Here is a 20000-nt window from a genome sequence, read left to right as displayed (position 1 = left end):
CTTACAACAGGCGAGAAGCAATGAAAACCCTATCACTACTAAAGTGTGTTTCAGAGGCTTTGATTTTTCCACTCAGTATCTGTCACTTTCTGAAGGTCCTTGTGTCCCTCTCTGTACCTTCTTATGGCTGGGAAAATTCTTTATGTTTGTGTCCAAGTTAACACCACACGATTTTATTAATTGTTTATTTATTTATCTATCTGTCTGTATACATACCATCATCATCGGCCGTTAAGGTCCACTGCAGGACCGGCCTTTCCATACCGAAGCAGGGACGATACAGCCAATGTATCTCTACCCAGTGGCTTAGGCTGTCTGGTAGAGACTGTATGTAGGGTGAGAAGTGCTTGTGAGTGTAATTGTAATGTTGGAGTGGCTTTGGATGTGTGTGTAGTCTGTGAACCAAGTGTAATCGGCCCGCCTTAAGCCGACTGGGTGAAAGCATACTAGTATGCGACACTGGTTCAACCACAGCACCCTTTATTAGTTATGTCCGCCAAAGCGGTCAGTGGCTCGGTGAACGCTCCCCAAAGTAAAACTCTGGCGGGAGGCGAGCCCACGTGCACCAGCGTGCGAGACGCACACCCTACCACTGTACCACGGAGGCATATATATATATAGAGAGAGAGAGAGAGAGAGAGAGAGAGAGAGATATTTGGCTGATTTTAAGTAACAGAAGTTTGATATAGAAAATACTGTCACTGTTAATCCTCTCATTTTCGGGGCAACCCTGGTATTTAATCCAGCAAACATCCAGTTTTTTTTTTTTTGTAAGTACCCCAAAAGCATTATTTTACTTCCCAAGCTTTATATATAAGGCCTCATCTATTTGCACTCAGCTCGTTTACCTCGCAAGCTTGATATATAAGGCCTCCTCTATTTGCACTCACAGATCGCGGAGCAGATCAGATCTAGTTCGGATTTGAATCCTGATTTTAACCCTCCGGTACGTGATAAGAGAACAGGATGATCCGCTTAGGATCATAACAGCTCCTCATGAGGCTGATTTTACCTGTGATGTTTTTCCACAGCATTGCGTGACCCTACCTGCCATGGATAATGAGGATGATTAGATATACTACGTGACTAATTTATGATGGACTCAGTTTTATGGCAGATATGAGGTACTGTGCCATATACAGTACGTATGCCTGCGTGGAAGATCGGAGGGGCAATCTTCAAAAAGACGTGGGACCTCCGTATTTTGCCGCTGTCTTTTATAATTTATTTATTTATTTTACTAAAGTCCTTTATTTATTTATTTATTTTTTTCCTGAGTACGTTTTCAAGTTTCTTGGGGGCCGAAGACAGACAGACGCCATCTTAGAACGCCGTTTCGGCACAGATCTTCCCTCATGAGTGCTGCTTTATCCAAACCTAACCCGAATGATCATAGCATAACTTCATTTATTCAAGCCCACCGATACCAAACTTACCTTAATAACACCAACCTAAACAAAATTTTCGTTACCTAACCTAATTTTTCTTCACCTGATCTTAATCTTACCTGCCCAAGACCTAATTTTCCTCACTCTTAACTTAATCTAAAGCTGCTGGTTTCGGCATTTATAAGTTGTAATGCCATCATAATGCAACGTGGCAGGGTTCCATCATCCTCTGTACAAATCGTATTTTCTTGTTCACTGACGGAATCTCTTTATGCTTGAAATCACACGTCTGTACATTTACAAAGTTCCTGAATCAATTTCTTTTTCCCCATAATAATTGGTGGTCCCACATCCTTGAAGTATACCACTGGAGGGAAATAGCTATACATAAGTTTGACCAGTATTACTTTGAAAGACGAATCCTTCATTGGGTGTGTTTATTTTGACGTAGATGAAATTAGATGAAGGTGGGAGCTGGAGAACCCCCCCCCCCACTTCATTTGCTACGTACGTTACAAAAAGCATTAGCGTCAGATGCTTATAGAAGAGAAAGAGTTTATAATTGATTAAATTAAGTAATGAGCCTGTTAATTTCATTGTCTGATTGTTGGGTATAGTTCCGAAAGTTTACTCTTTATTTAATGGCAGTCCCACGCAGGCGTATTACCCCCATCGCCAAATCATGTTTCACGGTCTCCACACTTGCGAGCACCACTTTATTTAATTAATCCGTAGTACTTGCTTTACGTCTCCTTCACAAGACGCCATTGTATATATAAAAGGTCATAGTGGCAAAAAGAAAGAAAAAGAAAAAAAATGGAGGGGCTACGGGTATGATTCTTTATGTTCTTCTTATGATCCAACTCGACCCTACTAAGAGGTGCGTTCACAGCAGATCACGGATTCTGCTGAGTTATGGCCGACAGATCCCAGGAGCCGGATTCAATGGCCCAAATAGAACATCGCCTGGCCGTGGATCAGTAGTGTGATCTCTGACACGGATCCACACAAATAGAAGAGGCCTTAGATAATTTTTACTTTATTAATATTTGTAAGTTCAACAGCCATCATCTCTCTCTCACTCTCTCTCTCTCATCAGGTCAATTTTACCCATCATTTAGGTAATTCCCAGACGATTTACATTTTCTTGCAGTATTTTCGTTCTCTCTTTCTTGGAAGGGACAAGGTTTACAGCTGTTGGTATTGTTTTTTTTCCTTTCTTTTTTTTCTGTTGTATTTCTATGCTAATATTCCAAGATCCTTTTCCATGTATAACCCATAGACAACATTTAACAATATTTCCTCTCTTTTTTTTTCGTTTTTCTTTTTATTTTTGCGTTACGTCATCCATAGTTTTCTTATAGTATTTAGACAGTTTATTCTGCTGACTGTTTTCCAGGGATTATTATTATTATTATTCCGGGGGCTTGAATGATGAGTGAATGGAAGTTGTGGCCTATTTGGATTGGGCAAGTTTGTGCTGTCTGGACCCTGCCCTTAGGTGGGAAAGGAGGTCCGGATGATGATGATGATTATTTTTTTTATTATTTATTTATTTATTGTACTCACCACAATGACACCGCTGGCACTGGCGACTGAGGCCCCGAACCACTGCATGCTCTTGCTGTCCACCTGACGCCCCGACTCCCAGTGGTTGCCTGTGGGGAGATGGGGAATTAACCGTGTGTGTGTGTGTGTGTGTGTGTGTGTGTGAGAGAGAGAGAGAGAGAGAGAGAGAGAGAGAGAGAGGCAGGGTTAGGGAGTTGAAGAATAACATTAGGTTGCTGAGGGGATGATGAAAGACGAAATTGAAAGAGAGAGAGAGAGAGAGAGAGAGAGGCGGCTCGCAAGAAGAGAATCAGCTACTGGATACAAGGTTACAAAGCTCATAACAGATTACAAATTAAAAGAACTAAAAAAAAAAGAAAAAGACAAAGTTGCTCCATGAGTATTTAAAGCTACAAACCCATGTGAAGAATGAATTTGAATACAAGAAGTTAGAATGAGTTACTAAAATACGTGAGTTACGGAGTGAGTTCATTCAAAGCTACAAAGACGAGTGAGTTAAATAGTGATGTACGAGTTATAGTATCATGGCTATAAAGACGAGAGAGTTAAAAAATTTGTGAATAAGAGTAATAATATCATGCTTTCTTGAATGGGGTGCAGATTAAGAGTGAGTTAATTCAGAGCTACAAAGATGAGAATGAGTTAGATTTAGTGAATGTAAGACATGTGGAGAGGATGGAGAACGAGAGACTGACGTGGAGTGTATGTGGGTGAGGTGGAAGGGGGGAGAGGGAGGGGGAGGCCAAGGATGAGATGGAGGGATGGAGAGAAGAGGTATATGGGAGAGGGGGGTGTGAGCAGGGAGCAGGGCAGTGAAATAGCGGGGGACAGGGCGACATGAAGGCGATTTGTTTGTGGCCACCCCGTATGGGATTGAGGCGTCTGGCAATAGATAGATAGAAGAGTAATAATATAATGCTTCTTAAATGGGATGTAAACTGAGTAAGGACAATTCCAGGCTAAACTGAGTAATAAAGTAATTTATTGAAAAAACTGCTAAACTCCACGTCTTAATATGCCTTAATATCTATCTCCAGCTAGACGCTTTAATCCCGCCTCCATGTCGCCCTGTCCCCTGCCATTACCCTGCCTTCTCTCAACTCTCACACCCCTCTCTAATATACCTCTCCTCCCCATCCCTCCATCTCATCCTCGGTCTCCCCCTCCCTCTCCACCTTCTTCACATACACTCCTCGTTAGTCTCACACTCTCCATCCTTTCTTATTAGAGGATTATAAATGTTAAATATAAGTTACAGATTTAGTTACGGTACCACAGCAGATCAGCAAGGAGTGAATTAAAGGTTACAAAGATGACAGTGTGACAAAATAATTAAATAAGAGGAATAACGAAAATACAGCCACAAGGACGGAAGGGTATAAGCTTACAAAAATTAAATGAACTATAAAGTGAGCGACCAAAATAATAATAATAATAATAATAATAATAATAATAATAATAAAAATAATAATGCAGTAAAGTTACAAAAAAAAGAAATTATACCGAGATACAAAATGAGTGACCCATATAATAAAGCTACAAAAACAGAACTGGTTACAAAGATTTACCAGTGAGATCGAAGGGTATTTGGGTACAGTCGCTGGGTACAGCAGGGTTACAGCGATACACAGCACCGCCACGAACCACTTCTGCCTGATCTGTCTGTGCCTCGGGAGCGCCCACCAGCACCCTGTTACAAAGAGAAGGTTACAGAATATCAAGTTACAGAGAAATACATAGATACATAAATTTAAGATCACTTCTGTATGATATGGCTGTGTCAGGAGCGCCCACCAGCACCCTGTTACAAAGAGAAGGTTACAGAATATCAAGTTACAGAGAAATACATAGATACATAAATTTAAGATCACTTCTGTATGATATGGCTGTGTCAGGATCGCCCATCAGCACCCTGTTACAAAGACAGGGTACGGTTACAGAATTACGATTACATACATGCGTTACATACATACAGATGGATAGATAAGGAGAGGCAGGGAGAGGATGTAGTTACATTTACATCAGCTACATAGAGATACATAGACAATACAGCTCCTCTCAACAAGGCAGGGTCAAAGGCTTTTCGTCTCATTAACTCTCCTCTTGTAACTGGCTCCCTAAAACCTTTGTCTCGTCGCTGCACTGTTGCATCTTTGTATCCTTTCTTTCGATACTTCGATGGTCACTGCTCCTCAGAACTGTCTGCTTGCATGCCTCCACCACTTCGGCGAGCGCATAGCACCCGTCTAGCAGCAAACTCTCATTCCTTTTCGGTCGAACACTGTAATTCAAGAGTTAACCGTTACTCCCAGTCCTTCACGAATGCAACAGGTCAACTCAGGGACTGTCATTCTCTGTATTTTCTACTGCCTGTGATCTCAAGCCTTTCAAACGCAGTGTGTCCAGGCATCTCGAAATGAACGGATTTTAAATTTGGCTCTCAGTTATCTTGTTTTTGTTTTTTTCTTGGGAACAATCGTGCGGGCCGGTAGCCTTTGGTACCTTCTTTCATGTACAAAAGAAGAAAAATCTAAGGAGACGTAGTTACAGAGAAAGGGTAGGTAACAGGATTTGAGTTACATAGGTTACATGATTTGAGTTACGTAGGACACAGATGTCACTCTAGGTTGTGGTGACCGCCGAATATTTGCTTAGGGATACAGTGGTTCATAGAGATACATAAAGGGTAAGTGTTACAGAGAAAGAATTACGTAGGAGATAGTGTTGGTTATGCTTGGTTGATGAATGATGATGATGATGGTGGTGGTGGTGGTGGTGGTGATGATGTGAGTGGAATAAGCTAGGTTAGGGCTGGGTTGTCAGGTTAAAGTACATTGAGTTAGGGTAGGATTAGATTAAGGTAAGGAATGAATGAGTTAGGTAGCTTGTTAGAAGGTACAGTAGGGTAAGGCAGGGCAGGACGTCAGAATAAGGTAGGGAAGGGTAGGGTGGGGTACTTTAAGTTGTAATATTAAGTTAGGGTAGGATAGTGTAGGGTTAGGTCAGGTTAGGATTAGGTAAGGAGGGTTTGGTTAAATTATTTGGCTAGGTCAGGATAGGATGGGTAGGTTTGGTGAGAGTATAAGATGATAAGTTAGAATAGGGTCTTCGTGAAGGAAAATTAAGGACATATACGAATTGGGGACAGCGTTAGATTTGGTCTGGTTAAATAAGGATAGGATAAAGTAGGATAGACCAAGTTATATAATGTCTGGCAAGGGCAGGATAGGTTTGGTCAGATCATTACAGGTTTAGTTAAGTTGGGATGGGAGAAAATATGTAGGTTAAGTTAAAAAAATGGTTAGGACAGGGTAGAGTGAAGAGCAAATACAAAATGTGGACAGTGTTGGGATAGGTTACGATACTGGTAGGTAGGTTAGATGAGGGGAGATTAAGTTGGTTAGATTTGGTTGTAGAAAAGAGCTAGGATGGGAAGGGGTATGTTAGGGTACAGTTAAATAGGGTAAAGTAAGGTAGGGTAGGGTAGGATAGGGTTGGGGTAGGTTAGGAAAGGTTAAGGTAGGGTAGGGTCGAGTAGATTAGGGTAGGGTAGGGTAGATTACGGTTAGGGTAGGGTAGGAGGACAGATACAAATTGTGGACGGTGTTCGGTTACACTGATACAGCTTCTCCTATACCGCGGCTCCTTTGTTGACGCGCAAACAGATAGCAGAGAGAGAGACTTGACACAGATAGGAGACCGTTACAAGAGACAGTAATTGACGTAGACAGAAGTGAAAGCAGGGAGAAGTGCCGCTGAGGGAATATTACAGTAAAAAATACGCAAACATATGGCTTCAGCTCCCTATTGTTGAGTTGCTGCTGCTGCTGATGATAATAATAATAATTATAATCATCATCATCATCATAATTAGAAGAAAAAAACAACAGTAATAATAATAATAATAATGATAGCGTCAAACAACCAATCCCTTATTCCCCACTTCGACACGTAGGGGTCCGGGGCAAGGCTATTGTAGTCTGAATTACTTGATAGAAATACCTCAGTGTCCTCTAGGTGATTCGAACCCGTGCAGGTAGGGCAATGATAAGGAGGGGAGGTGAAGTGGAGGAGGAGGGAAGGGAGAGACGGAGGAGGGGAGAAGATGAGATAGGTGAGGGAAGGAGGGGACGAGAGAAGTGGACGTGGAGGAGGGAAGGGGAGATGGGGAGGGGGAGCGTGGAAGTAGGAGAGGATGGGGTAGGCGAGGAAAGGAGATAGGATAGGAGGGGACGAGGGAAGTGGAGGAGGAGGAAGGAAAGGGAGAAAAGAGTGGGAGGGAGGGGAGAGAAGGGGGACATGGAGGTAGAGGAGAAAGAAGGAGGAGGGAGGGGAGAGGGAAGGCGAGAGAAGAGGGATATGGAGGAGAGGTGGAGGAGGGAGTGAAAGAGGGGAAGTAATGGGGAAGAAGAGAGAGGAAAGACTGAAGGGAGAAATTGGAGGTGAAGAGGGGGGGAAGTGAAGAGGAAGGGGAGGAGAGGGAGGTGAAGAGGATGGGAGGAGAGGGGGGAGGGGTAAGAGGGGTCACGTGGACACTTGTGTTTGTTTACGTTACACTCAGCTGAGAGGGGGAGGGGTGGCTGGAGTGTGTAAGTGGGAAGATGGGGAGAGGGAGAGAAGAGAGGGGGGAAGGGCTGAGGAGAGGGAGAAGGAAGAGAGAGGGGAAGGATGGGGAGAGGGAGAGAAGAGAGGGGGGAAGGTGGTGGATGGGGTATGGTAAGTGGGTTCGGGGAATGGAAAAGGGAGACAGGAGAGGAAGGGGAGGGGGGAGGAAGAGAAACAGGGGAAGGGTGAGAGGGGGGGAGGGGAAGTGTGGTAAGTGGGGAAAAGGGGGGTAGAGGGAAGACAGAGGGAGGGGCAGGGGGAAGGTCAGAGTGTGTTTGGGGAGGGGGAGGGGCGATGGTAAGTGGAGTTTGTAAATATAAGGGGGGGTGAGTTGAGGGGAAACGTGGATTGATGTGAAGTGGAGGGGGAGTGGCGGAGGAGAGAGTGTTGTGGCTGGAGTGTGGTAAGTGGGGAGGAGAGATGAGGGGGAGGGGAGAAGGGAGACTAAAAGGGAAAGGGGAGGTGGAGGGAGAGGAGAGGTTTGAGAAAGGGAGGGGGATAAGGGGGTATTGTGGTAAGTTGGAGGAATAGAATGAGTGGTGGGGAGAAGGAGGGGGGGTTAAGATAGTGGGGAAGGGTGTGTTAAGTTGGAGGGGAGGAGAGGGTAAGGTAATTTAGGAGGTGGAGGAGAGGCGTTCCTTCGGTGGTGACTCAGGCGGTACGGTACTTGGCTCATGTTCTAAGGTCGCTCTATCGTGAGTTCCAGTTCCCTGACCGCCAGTGAGATTGTAGGGTGGACACCACAGGCTAACCCGAGTCCGCAACAATGGAAAAAAAAAATCACCACCACTGTTCCTGCCGCTGTCATGAATCGTATTCTTAGTGGCATAGGAAAGTATAATCCATATGCGAGTATATGTTATATAACAGAGAATGTCTGTCTGTCTTTTCTCTATGAAAATCAAGGGGGCTTCATATAGTGCTCCCTAAACAGCTGTAATAGGTGTAAACTACTACGACGAATTTAAATGTGTACATTACAGATGCTGAAGTGGCCCCTCTGATGACTAAGTTTAGAACTAATTAGAAAATAATCGTCAGCATGGTGGAAACATGGTAGCCAGTTGACGTATTTTTTGTCCCCCTACAACCGTGTCGATATTAGCCACAACGAGTCGGATGAGTGGACGGATTTTGGGGATGAGCAGGGTGGGTGGGTGGGTAGTGAGAAGGAAGGTCCATGGTAGGAATAGGTCCATGGGGAATATATCCTTGAGGAATTGGATTCAAGGAGTAACATAGGTTCAGTGGGTAAAATGGGACCCAGGGGTTCTTCTCCCACAGGGGGAGTCGTCATCCCCAGGGTCCCAAGCAATGCCGGTATGCACGATCATAGGGTTTCACCTGGGCAACGCCGGGTACTCCTGCTTGTGTGCAAATAAATGGCAGTGGGAGAGGGGTTACGAAATGTCCATTGCCACTTGGAAGATGATCGTGTTTCACTGTGTGAGGCGTGTATCTGTCCTACTCTCCTCCGAACACTTTCATGACTACCCTTTTTTGCTCCGAGTTGAACAGATCGTCCAGTATTAGTCTAAATAAAGTACTCGTTTATTGCAGCTTATATATATATATATATATATATATATATATATATATATATATATATATATATATATATATATATATTAATTTTTCTTTCGACAGTTGTTAGCCCTTTACTACGGTAATGTTCTCGTTTTACTCTTGCTATCTCCAGACGCTTTTATTCATCAGGTGGGGAGAGTCTGTTCGAATTTGAAGGGTTTACTGATTGGAGAGGTATTTTTTAGGCGAGAGAGAGAGAGAGAGAGAGAGAGAGAGAGAGAGACGTCTATAAGTGGCAAAAATAAACTACACAAATACAGCATCACATTAGACTCATTAGCCCTCTTGACTGCTGGGGAAAAAAAAAAATCGAATGCGTTTAGTCTGAATGAAATATCTATACGTCCTTTATAACAGGGAAAAATATATAATCCACACTTTATTTTTATTTTATTTATTTATTCTTGCCTTCAGTGTTGGAATATCCCTCACATAACCAAAATCGTCTATTGTCATTATAAATAAAGGACTCGCAAGCTCACTGCAGTAAAAGGAGTAAAAATCCATATACCTTTTAAACCGTCTTTTAGAATATCGCTCAGCTGGAAAATATCATCTGGAGGCAGTGTGGATAGTTTAGACCTGAGTAGTGGAAGAGTTGAGAGAGAGAGAGAGAGAGAGAGAGAGAGAGAGAGAGACAGAGATAGGAAGGGAAGGAGAGAAGAGAAGGAAAGAGGAAAAGAGTGAAGTAAAATCATGGAAAAAATACGGGAAGGGAGGGAGGAGAGTATGGAGAGAAGGGAAGAATGGAGGGAGAGAGGGAGGGATATCTGGAAGGAAGGAGGTATGGAGAGAAGAGGAGGAAGGGTGGAGAATAGGGAGATAGGAGTGGAGAGGGTGGGAGGGAGGGAAGGATGGATATTGAAGATGAGAAGGAATAGGGAGAGGAGAGGAAGGAAGAACTGAGAGAAGAGTAGAGGGAGATGTGAAGAGAAGAGGAGGGAGATGTGGAGAGAAGGAGGGAGGGAGATAGGATAAGGAGGGACGGAGATGAGGAGAGAAGAAGGGAGGGAGGTGTGGAGAGATGGAGGGAGGGAGATAAGGAGAGGCGGGGGAGAGAGAGGAGAGAAGGAGCGAGAGGTATGGAGGGAAGGAGCTAGGAAGAGGTTAGTAATTTGTCGACGCCTGGCCAGTATATTCAGGAGGGTCACTTATTACCCACCATCCTTTCTCTCCATACCCTTTCTGCCATTCTCTCTCTCTCTCTCTCTCACACACACACACACACACACACACACACACACACACACACACACACACACACACACACACACACACACACACACCTTCCCTTTCCCATTTCTGTCTCTCCCTTTCTTCATCCTTCCCACCTCTGTATCCTACCTCTCCTCTCTCCATCCTTCCGTTCGCCCCCTCCTCCTTCTCTACATCCTTCCCTCCACCCCCAGCCTCCAACCTCCATCCTTCCCTCTCTTCTCTCCCTCCCTCCCTCCCTCTTCAATTCCTCGCCCTTAACACAAACTCCTTGACCTCCCTCTCTCCTTCCTTGATCCTTCCATCCCCTCTCTCTTCTTTTCTCCCTCCTTTGATCTTCTTCCCATTTCTCTCATCCCTTCCTTCATTTCCCTTCTCTGCCTCCTCCCCCCATTCAGTTTCTCTCTCTCTCTCTCTCTCTCTCTCTCATGGGATTGAAGAAGGAATTTAAGCGGAAAGGATGCTATAAATACCAAATTGTGATTGTTGAATTTCTTGGACGCAAAGTTATGAAGTGGGAATGAGTCTCCTTGGTTGCTAGTCAAATTTGAATACACCAGTCCATTAGCTGTACTGAAAGAGGTTAGAGATGTTAGTTAGGATAGAATGCGTCTCTAACTTGCCTCTAACCACCACAAACACCGGGACCAAATTGTTAGTGGCGAGGCAAAATTCCAGACCTTTGTTATGAAGTGGAGATGAGTCTCCTTGGTTGCTAGTCAAAGGAACCGTACTGAAAGGTGTTAGAGATGCTAGATTAGGTACGATCGCGTCTCTAACCTACCCCTAAACCACCACTGACATCAGGACCAAATTGTTAGTGGGGAGGGAGGCAGAATTCTTGGACTTGGTAATTACGTGTATTTGGGACCCATTTGTTAGGCTGGGTCGGGGGGGTTCTCTCTTCTCGTCGGCTTCAAGTATCCCAAACATCTTTTCCTTACCGATTTGTTTTTGCATATTACACCTTGATTATTCGTCGTGTTATCGGCTTAAGTATACCTAACATCTTTTCCTGACCGATTTGTTTTGCATATTACACGTTGATTATTTTTCGTGTGTTCGTCTTCAGTATTCCCAACACCTTTTCATTACCGATTTGTTTTGCATATTACTACTTGATTTTCTTCGTGTTATCGGCTTAAGTATTCTCGACAAATTTTCCTTAGCGATTTGTTTTGCATATTACACGTTGAATTCTTCATGTTACCGGCCTAAAGTATCCTAAACACCTTTTCCTTACCGATTTGTTTTGCAAATTACACGGTGATTATTCTTCGTGGTATCGGCTAAAGTATTCCCAACATCTTTTCCTTACCGATTTGTTTTACATATTACACCTTGATTTTCCTAGTGATACCGGCTTAAAGTATACCTAACACCTTTTCTTTACCGATTTGTTTTGCATATTACAACTTGATTATTCTTCGTGTTTTCGGCTTAAGTATTCCAAACACTTTACCCTTACCGATTTGTTTTGCATATTACACATTATTTTTATTATTATTATTATAATTTTTTTGTTACCTGTCCTTTTAAGCCTCATGGGACGGTATTCTCGTGTGGTTAGGCGGGTTATTAACACCTCTTCCTTACCGGTTTATTTTACATCATGCTACGTTACTGTATTCCTGTATTATTCATGCAATTTGTGTTGACATTAAAAAGATGCAAAAAGCAATAATAATAATAATAATAATAATAATGGGTAGTCTCGATATAGGCTATAAGAAGTAAAAGTAAAGGATGTTATGGGCAGTTTGGAAAATAAATGATTAAGGAAGAGGTGTTAGGGAGCCTCCTTGCCCTACGAGAATACGGGTCATGGTCGAGACAACTCTCTGTTGATCGAAAATACTATCAGATAAATAGTACGATGTGGACGCCTCGATCACGTACAGCAGAGAGAGAGAGAGAGAGAGACAGACAGACAGACAGAGACAGAGAGAGAGTACATTGGAATTACAGATAAAGGAGGCCTGTTTGCCCATGATGAGGTTATTTGCTGAAAAAAAGAAAAAGAAACTAATTCTGCTTAGATCTAACCAACTTGTAAGAAGAAAAGATAGAGAGAGAGAGAGAATCCGGAGACAGTGTTACAGTGGATCTGCGCAATGGTCGAAAAGCGTATGAATAATAATAATAATAATCATCATCATCATCATCATCATCCATCCATCACCCAATCCTACGTTGCCCCATGAGGAGCGTAGGAGCCCGGGGCTAGGCAAGTTGGTCCGGACATAATAATAATAATAATAATCATAATCATAATAATAGATGTTACTTGATGAAAACCTAGCACCATCTTCACTTCTGGACGCTTAAAGCTTCACGCCCCATTATACGCCTCGATTCTGTTCAGCTGAGTGAGTCATAGGAGCCGTTTGTAGTAAATAAGTATGGTTCTACGTCTCCACAATAAGTATAGTGATAATAGTATACATCTGCATAATAAGTATAGTGATAAGAGTATGCATAAGTAAGATACAGGAAAATACTAACTAACCATACGTCGAAATAAATCGGTAAGGAAGAGGAGTTTGGATCCATCAGAGCCCAGTAATAAAGAAGGCATCCCGCCCCTGGGGTTCGATCGATATCATAATGAGCAAATTCCTCACCTACACATAGCTCTGTCAACCCCCTTCACCCTCAGGACGTCTCAGTTACTCCTTAAATTATTCTTGCTACCCTCAGACGATTTGTGAAACTTAGGAAACAACTTTCATATCTGTCTGTCTGTCTGTCTCTCTCTCTCTCTCTCTCTCTCTCTCTCTCTCTCTCTCTCTCTCTCTCTCTCTCTCTCTCCATATTTTACCTTCTTCCATATCACCTTTCTTGTCATATCCTCCTCCTCTCCCTACTCTCTTTCTTCCCCTTTTCCTCTTTCTTTTTCCCCCTTCCTCATCCTCGCATTCTGCTCTTCCCTCTTTCCTCCCTCCCTCTGTTCTCCTCCTCCTCCCTTCCATTTTTTGCCTTCCACCATATCACCTCCTTCCCTCCTCCCTCCCTCCTCTACCTTGTGAGTACCTCCGCTTTTGCTCAATCGAGAGAGAGAGTTTAGGAATATTGAGAGAGTGGTGTGTGTGTGTGTGTGTGAGAGAGAGAGAGAGAGAGAGAGAGAGAGTAGGAATATTGAGAGGAGTGGTGTGTGTGTATGTATGTGTGTGTGTGAGAGAGAGTGAGTAGGAATATTGAGAGTGGTGTGTGTGTGTGTGTGTGTGTGTGTGTGTGTGTGTGTGTGTGTGTGTGTGTGTGTGTGTGTGTGTGTGTGTGAGAGAGAGAGAGAGAGAGAGAGAGAGAGAGAGAGAGAGAGAGAGAGAGAGATAGTAGGAATATTGGGAGGAGTGGTGTGTGTGTGTGTGTGTGTGTGTGTGTGAGAGAGAGAGAGAGTGAGTAGGAATATTGAGAGGAGTGGTGTGTGTGTGTGTGTGTGTGTGTGTGTGTGTGTGTGTGTGTGTGTGTGTGTGTGTGTGTGTGTGAGAGAGAGAGAGAGAGAGAGTGAGTAGGAATATTGAGAGTGGTGTGTGTGTGTGTGTGTGTGTGTGTGTGTGTGTGTGTGTGTGTGTGTGTGTGTGTGTGTAGATAGATAGGTGTGTAAGTAATTGCACACAGATGGACACTGAAAGGAGATAGGGGAGAAGGGGCGTGGAGAGAGGAAATAGCAGAGAGAGAGAAAGATGGAGGGGGAGAGGAGGGAAAGGGAGAGAAGATTACAGTGATCAAGGAGAGGGAAGAGAAGGAGAGAGAGAGAAAGAGAGGGAAGGGAAGAGAGAGAGGGGGGAAAGAAATGTATTGGAGTGAAGAAGAGAAAGGGAGAGGAGAAAGTAAGGGAGAAGGAAAAGAAATGGAGAGAAAGAGAGAGAGAGAGATAAGGGGATGGGTGGGAGGTAGGTGGGGAGAGGAAGATGTATAGTGAGCAAAAAGGGTGTAAGTGAGGGGGAGGGAGGGAGGGAGGCGTCGATGGAGAGGGGTAGGGAGGGAAGGAGATAGGAGAGAGGGGAAGGAAGGATATTGATAGGTAGCGAGGGAGGGATAAATGGAAGGAAGAAAATGGCAATGGAGGTAAAGAAGGAAAATAAGAGAGATGATGAGCAAGAGGAATAGAGATGTTAAGAGTACTGACAGAAGGGTGGGAGATATCTCGGGGGGAAGGGAAGCAGATAGATAGAAGGGGAGATTAGATAGACAGATAGGCAGAATAGGTAGGTAGATAGATAGATGAAAAGGAGAGAGGGAGAGATGGATCGAGTGAAAAGGGAAGCGAAGTGGATAGATAGAAGGGGAGATTAGACAGATAGATAGGCAGAATAGGTAGATAGATAGATGAAAAGGAGAGAGGGAGAGAGGGATCGAGTGAGAAGGGAAGCGAAGTGGATAGATTGAGGGAGAGATTAGATAGATAGACAGAGGAATAGGTAGGTAAAAAGATGGATGTAAAGGAGAGAGGGAGGGAGAGGTAGATGGAGTAAGGGTGAGGGAGGGAGGGATGAAGGGAGGTGAGAACTCCTACCTATATGGAGAGATGTGGTGCCTCTGGGGTGTGTCTTGCCTATTACGGTGATGCTCTCTCTCTCTCTCTCTCTCTCTCTCTCTCTCTCTCTCTCTCTCAAAAATAATAATAAAATAAAATATAAGAAATCTGCGGTATATTAGTATTGGAGTGGTGTAATCTTGGGACCCGTACCCACGCTGGGGAAGAATGCCCCCTAACACTTATTCCTTAGCGATTTATTTTTTGGATGTGGCTGGTTAAAATCCCTTTGTATGTTATTTATGCAGAGTGTGGCGATGTTTGAGGGATTTATATAACGCAGGACAGTAATATGGTGTAATAAGGAAAATAAATTGCACAGGAAAAGGTGTTAGGGAGCTTGCTTAACCGACAAGGAGGCGCCCTGTAACCCTTATTCTAACCAATTTATTTCTCCATTACTGCACGTTATTATTTAGAGTCCAGTACGTTATTCATCTCTGTACATTATTTATTCCAATACATTATTCATCCCCTTCACTCCATTGTCGTTTTTCAGTGTAATTCAAAGTACCCCCCGATGCTTTTGTTTACCTTAGGCGGCCCCTCATAACATCTGAAGCTGAGTAAAGTCGCCAGGTGTTGGTAAGAATAAAACAAACGTAGTTGTCTAGTGTTAGCAGGAATAAAGCAGAGAGTATACTGTTTGATCGCAGTGGAGGAGTTGAGCAGACATATTAGTAAATAATATAGGAGAGAAGATGTACTCTGCCAATGAATCACTAAGGAAGACTGGCGATGGGAACGTAGGGCATCACAAGACTCACAGATATAGATCGCTAAAGGATTCGTGCCTGGGGGTTTACTAAGACCACGAGAGTACGGCTCCGTCAGAGGAATAAAAGTGTAAGGAAGGTTTGCTAGGGGGTCTTCTAAGCCCACGGATATACAACACCTTAACCCATTGTTGCCTGTGTTCCTTTAAGGGAAGGGATCGGGCATATTCGAAGTTAATAAAGGGGGAATCTTAAGAGTTTGGACCTATGAACTTTGCGATTATGAGCCGATAGGAGGAGGGCAGTACGCTAAGCTCCTTCCAGCCGAATTCCTCGCTATTAGTTTGATACTCTTATAAACAAATCGGTACAGAAGGTGTACCATTGAGCCTGCTAAATCCAAGGCCTTGACACATGAGACCTTAGCCGTGCCGACATGACTTATAACAGCAAGGCGGTGGTGGTAACACAAGGTGGAGCGTGTCCCCCGGGGCCTCTCTGGATGTAGCATGTAGGCAGCAGAGTAGGCCACCACAGCAGTAATTATGGGGGTCTGGTTTGTTCTCAGAGTGACTCCTTGACCTCGTAAGCTGGGGATCAGTAGTTCCCCTCACTGACATTGTATGGCGGTAGTCGATGTTGTGGCTGTTGTTGCATGAGGCTCAACTGAACCTGGTGGACTGCAGACATACTGTAGGGTGTCTGTTTTGCACTCAGCCATCCTTCTTTGCAGGACTGGGAGGTGGTTGGTCATGTGTGTATTAGGACGCTGAGCCGATGGTTGTTAAACAATAATTGACCATTCCTCTCTCTCTCTCCCTCTCTCTCTCTCTCTCTCTCTCTCTCCCAATAAGGTGTGCAGGCGCCAGGCTAGTGCCTCCGCTTGCCTGTGTTTGCGTGCGTCTGCGTGCATGTATGTTTGGTCATGGGTAGTTTGTATGTACACATCTTTGTGTCAGTTTTTGTTTGCTTTAGTTGTTTGCGTATGGGTTTGCTATGGTAACTGTATGTCTGTGTGTTTATATGATCTCGTGTGTGTGTGTGTGTGTGTGTGTGTGTGTGTGTGTGTGTGTGTGTGTGTGTGTGTGTGTGTGAAAAATCCTGGGGTTGCGTGCCTATTGCTTGCATGGGTGTGGTTCTCTCTCTCTCTCTCTCTCTCTCTCTCTCTCTCTCACTATATTATTTTATCTATTTGCCTTCTTGATTTATTTATCAATACTCTTATCAGCAGGTAGTCGAATGTGATATCTCTCCTGGCTGGTCACACATCTGTATCAATCCATATAACTATTTGTCTGTCTCTCCTTCCATCTATCTACCTCACACCTGCCTAAGATGTATTTAAACCAGTCTTCTGATTCTCTCTTTCTCTTTCTTTCTCTCTCTCTCTTGTAGGCCTAAAGAAAGGGTTAAGAAGGCCTAGTTAATATATTCAAGATCCCTCCCTCTCTTATTCCCTTATCCCTCCCTCCCTCTCCCTCCCTCCCACCCACCCACCCACCCACTCTCTCATCTCAAGTAGGTTAACCCTCCCTCCTCCCTTTCCCTCCCTCATATTGTTCCTTATTCTCTCACCTCTCCTCTCTCTTCCTCCCCCATCTCCTCTCTCTCTCATTTTCTCTTTTCCTCTCATATACCCTCTTCCTCTGTTCCACTAACCTTTTCTCTGTCCTTGTGTCTCTATCTCCCTCTCCCTCCCTGCATCACTCCCTCTTCACCTCCCCCTCCTCCCCCCCTACCATTGCACAGTAGGTGAAGAAATAACAACCTCTAGAAAGACAAAGAACACAAGAAAAAAAAGTAAAGATAAGGGTGAGAAAGAACGATAAAAATAAAGTGACAGGGGGAAGAGAAAGAAGAGAAAACGAATGCCTTGACCCTTGAGCGATCGCTTTGGAATAGAGGACAGAGAGAGCCGTTGAAAGTAGCTCCTAACTGTGAAAGAGAGAAAGTGTGCGAATCTGTGAGAAAAATAAAGCCAGCAATACCTAGAACCGTCTAATTTGTAGTCGGAATTCACGGTGAGTCATGTTTAAACCTTCAAATAGCACAAATACTACGACCGTTTCAACAGCAGGACGTTTGAAATCCGGATGCGCGAAAACGTTGCATTCCTGGCGCGGGTTTCATGAAGAGACTTAGCTAATGTGTGCGATGAATAAGGCTCCATCCCAGTGAATAATACCCAGTTATCCTTTTATTTTGGTTTATTTTTCACTGTGTTACTGACTCTGGTTTGAAAACTTTGATAACTAAGAACAGAGCATAAAATAAATCAGATGAGGCTCAAGAACGGTTATGACTAAGGACTGAGCTGGTGACGTAAACAAAGGCGACTTGTGGAACCTGATTGGCTAAGCGAAGGAAAGCTGTGCCACGTCATAGGTATGGCACGCTGTGATTCGTCAGTGAAATGTGACGTCACGAGGCTCAGATACGTGATTGGTGGAGATACCGTGACGTCATAGGAGGATGCGCTTTCATTGGTCAGGATGTTGTGGCGTCACGGAGTTTCGGAATGTGGCTGGTAAGAACATTGTAACGTCACTCAAGGATGCTGTGTCATTAGGTAAGCGGCTGGTGACGTCACGGAGTTCCCGGAGAGTAGGTGTTGGGAGCTAGAAAGGTGATGATTCAGAGAGAGAGAATGATTGAAAAGAATTGGGAAAGCAAAATGGAGAAAGCTGTCAGGGTGGTATTATAAGGAGAGAGAGTACGAAGGAAAAGAAATGGGAAAGAAAACATTGAAAGCTGGCAGGTTTAATGTAAGGAGAAAGAGAGAGAGAGAGAGAGAGTTCACATTAAAGAGAGCTGGACATGCACAGGTGTGGCCATGCAAGTGTAGGTTAATTAACACAGGTGAGGCACGTGTTAGGCAAAAGCAAGGCGCCCTATTCTAACCCCTCCCTAGTTTGAAGTGTGTGTGTGTGTGTGTGTGTGTGTGTGTGAGAGAGAGAGAGAGAGAGAGAGTATAACAGTAACAGTGTGAGATTATAGACGGAAAAAGTGTGTAAAGAGTAAATCCATAATAAAGAAAGGCACAGGTGTGACCACGCAGGTGTACGCTAATTAACACAGGTGGAAAGTATATTGATCAGATGGCGCTCTATTTTAATTCATCCCTAAATTTAAGGTTTGGACGTGATTTTATGGTACGTGATATTAGAATATGTATGTGATTTTAAGGTGTTATTTAACCCGTCGTAAGTTTAAGGTCTGGACGTGATTTTAGGGTTTGTACGTGATTTTAAGGTGATTTAACTCATTTGCAGGTCTGAGGTGTAATTGATTAAAAGTGTTCGTGATTTCTAAATTTAATGTGTACGTGATTTAAAGACTCCCATGATTGCTAAGTTTAAGGTATGTAGGTGAATTAAAGGTGTACGTGAAAGATTATGGTGTGTACGTGAACGTTTAACGTGTGTACATAAAAGTTTAAGGCGTGCACGTGTTTTTAAGGTGTACGTGGTTAGTAAGTTAAGGTGTGTACGTGAAGTCTGAGTTAGGATATACATGTTTTGGGGATCTATACGTGTTTTAGTGGGTGTACATTGTGTGTGTGTGTGTGTGTGTGTGTGTGTGTGTGTGTGTGTGTGTGTGTGTGTGTGTGTGTGTGTGTGTGTGTGTGTGTGTGAGAGAGAGAGAGAGAGAGATGAAGCAGATTAACCGAAAGGGTGTGAGGGTTAGAGATTAAATCAGAGAGAGAGATTACATCGAACGAGGGATAAACACAGAGTACTGTTCCAAAGAGATTTGAGAATTGCAATACCTTATATCCACCCATTCATCTTTGTATTTCGTTTTATCTGTCTACAACTATTAATTAGCCTGTATCAGTTTGTATCAATTTATATTTGTCCATACATTCATCCTTTTACACACCCATTCATCCAGCCAGCCATCCTTCCACCCACCCTCCGACCAAACCATCCATCCTTCCACCCACCCTCCGACCAAACCATCCATCCTTCCACCCACCCTCCGACCAAACCATCCATCCTTCCACCCACCCACCCACCAAACCATTCATCCTTCTTTCCACCCACCCACCAAACCATCCATCCTCCCACACTCCTACCAAACCATCCATCCTTCCACCCACCCACCAAACCATCCATTCACCCAAGCATTCTTCCATCCATCCATCCATCCATCCATCTGCCCATTCAGTCCATCCATCTATCTATATTTGTTTATATCGATCTATCAAAGCAAGTATCTATGTCTACTATCGATCTATGGAAGTTTTATCTATCTGTGTATCTATTCAAATCATCCCTCACGACACCGAAGCCCCTGCCACACCCACGCGTCCGAACATCGCCCATATAAATCTGGATTGACAATAACGGGGTGTCGTGTTCGCAAGCCTATTTTTCCGGC

General features: G+C 43.8%; 1 protein-coding gene across 1 annotated transcript in view; it reads right to left on the bottom strand.

Annotated features, from left to right (window-relative positions):
- Window positions 1–20000, bottom strand: part of LOC145399455 (integrin alpha-PS2-like) — a 155289-nt gene that overhangs the window by 114347 nt on the left and 20942 nt on the right. Inside the window, exons 2-3 of the mRNA XM_080272067.1 lie at window positions 4526–4647; window positions 2958–3046 (exon numbers count right to left, since the gene is read on the bottom strand). Of these exons, the coding sequence (XP_080128193.1) occupies window positions 2958–3046; window positions 4526–4647 (211 nt within the window). The remainder of the gene's footprint in view (window positions 1–2957; window positions 3047–4525; window positions 4648–20000) is intronic.

Source organism: Coenobita brevimanus, chromosome 49 (genome assembly GCF_032717465.1).
Source record: "Coenobita brevimanus isolate Jiangsu-jjx chromosome 49, ASM3271746v2, whole genome shotgun sequence".
In the NCBI taxonomy this organism is placed as follows: Eukaryota; Metazoa; Arthropoda; class Malacostraca; order Decapoda; family Coenobitidae; genus Coenobita; species Coenobita brevimanus.
The sequence above is the reverse complement of the archived record's forward strand: the minus strand, read 5'-3'. Positions and strand labels throughout refer to the sequence as shown.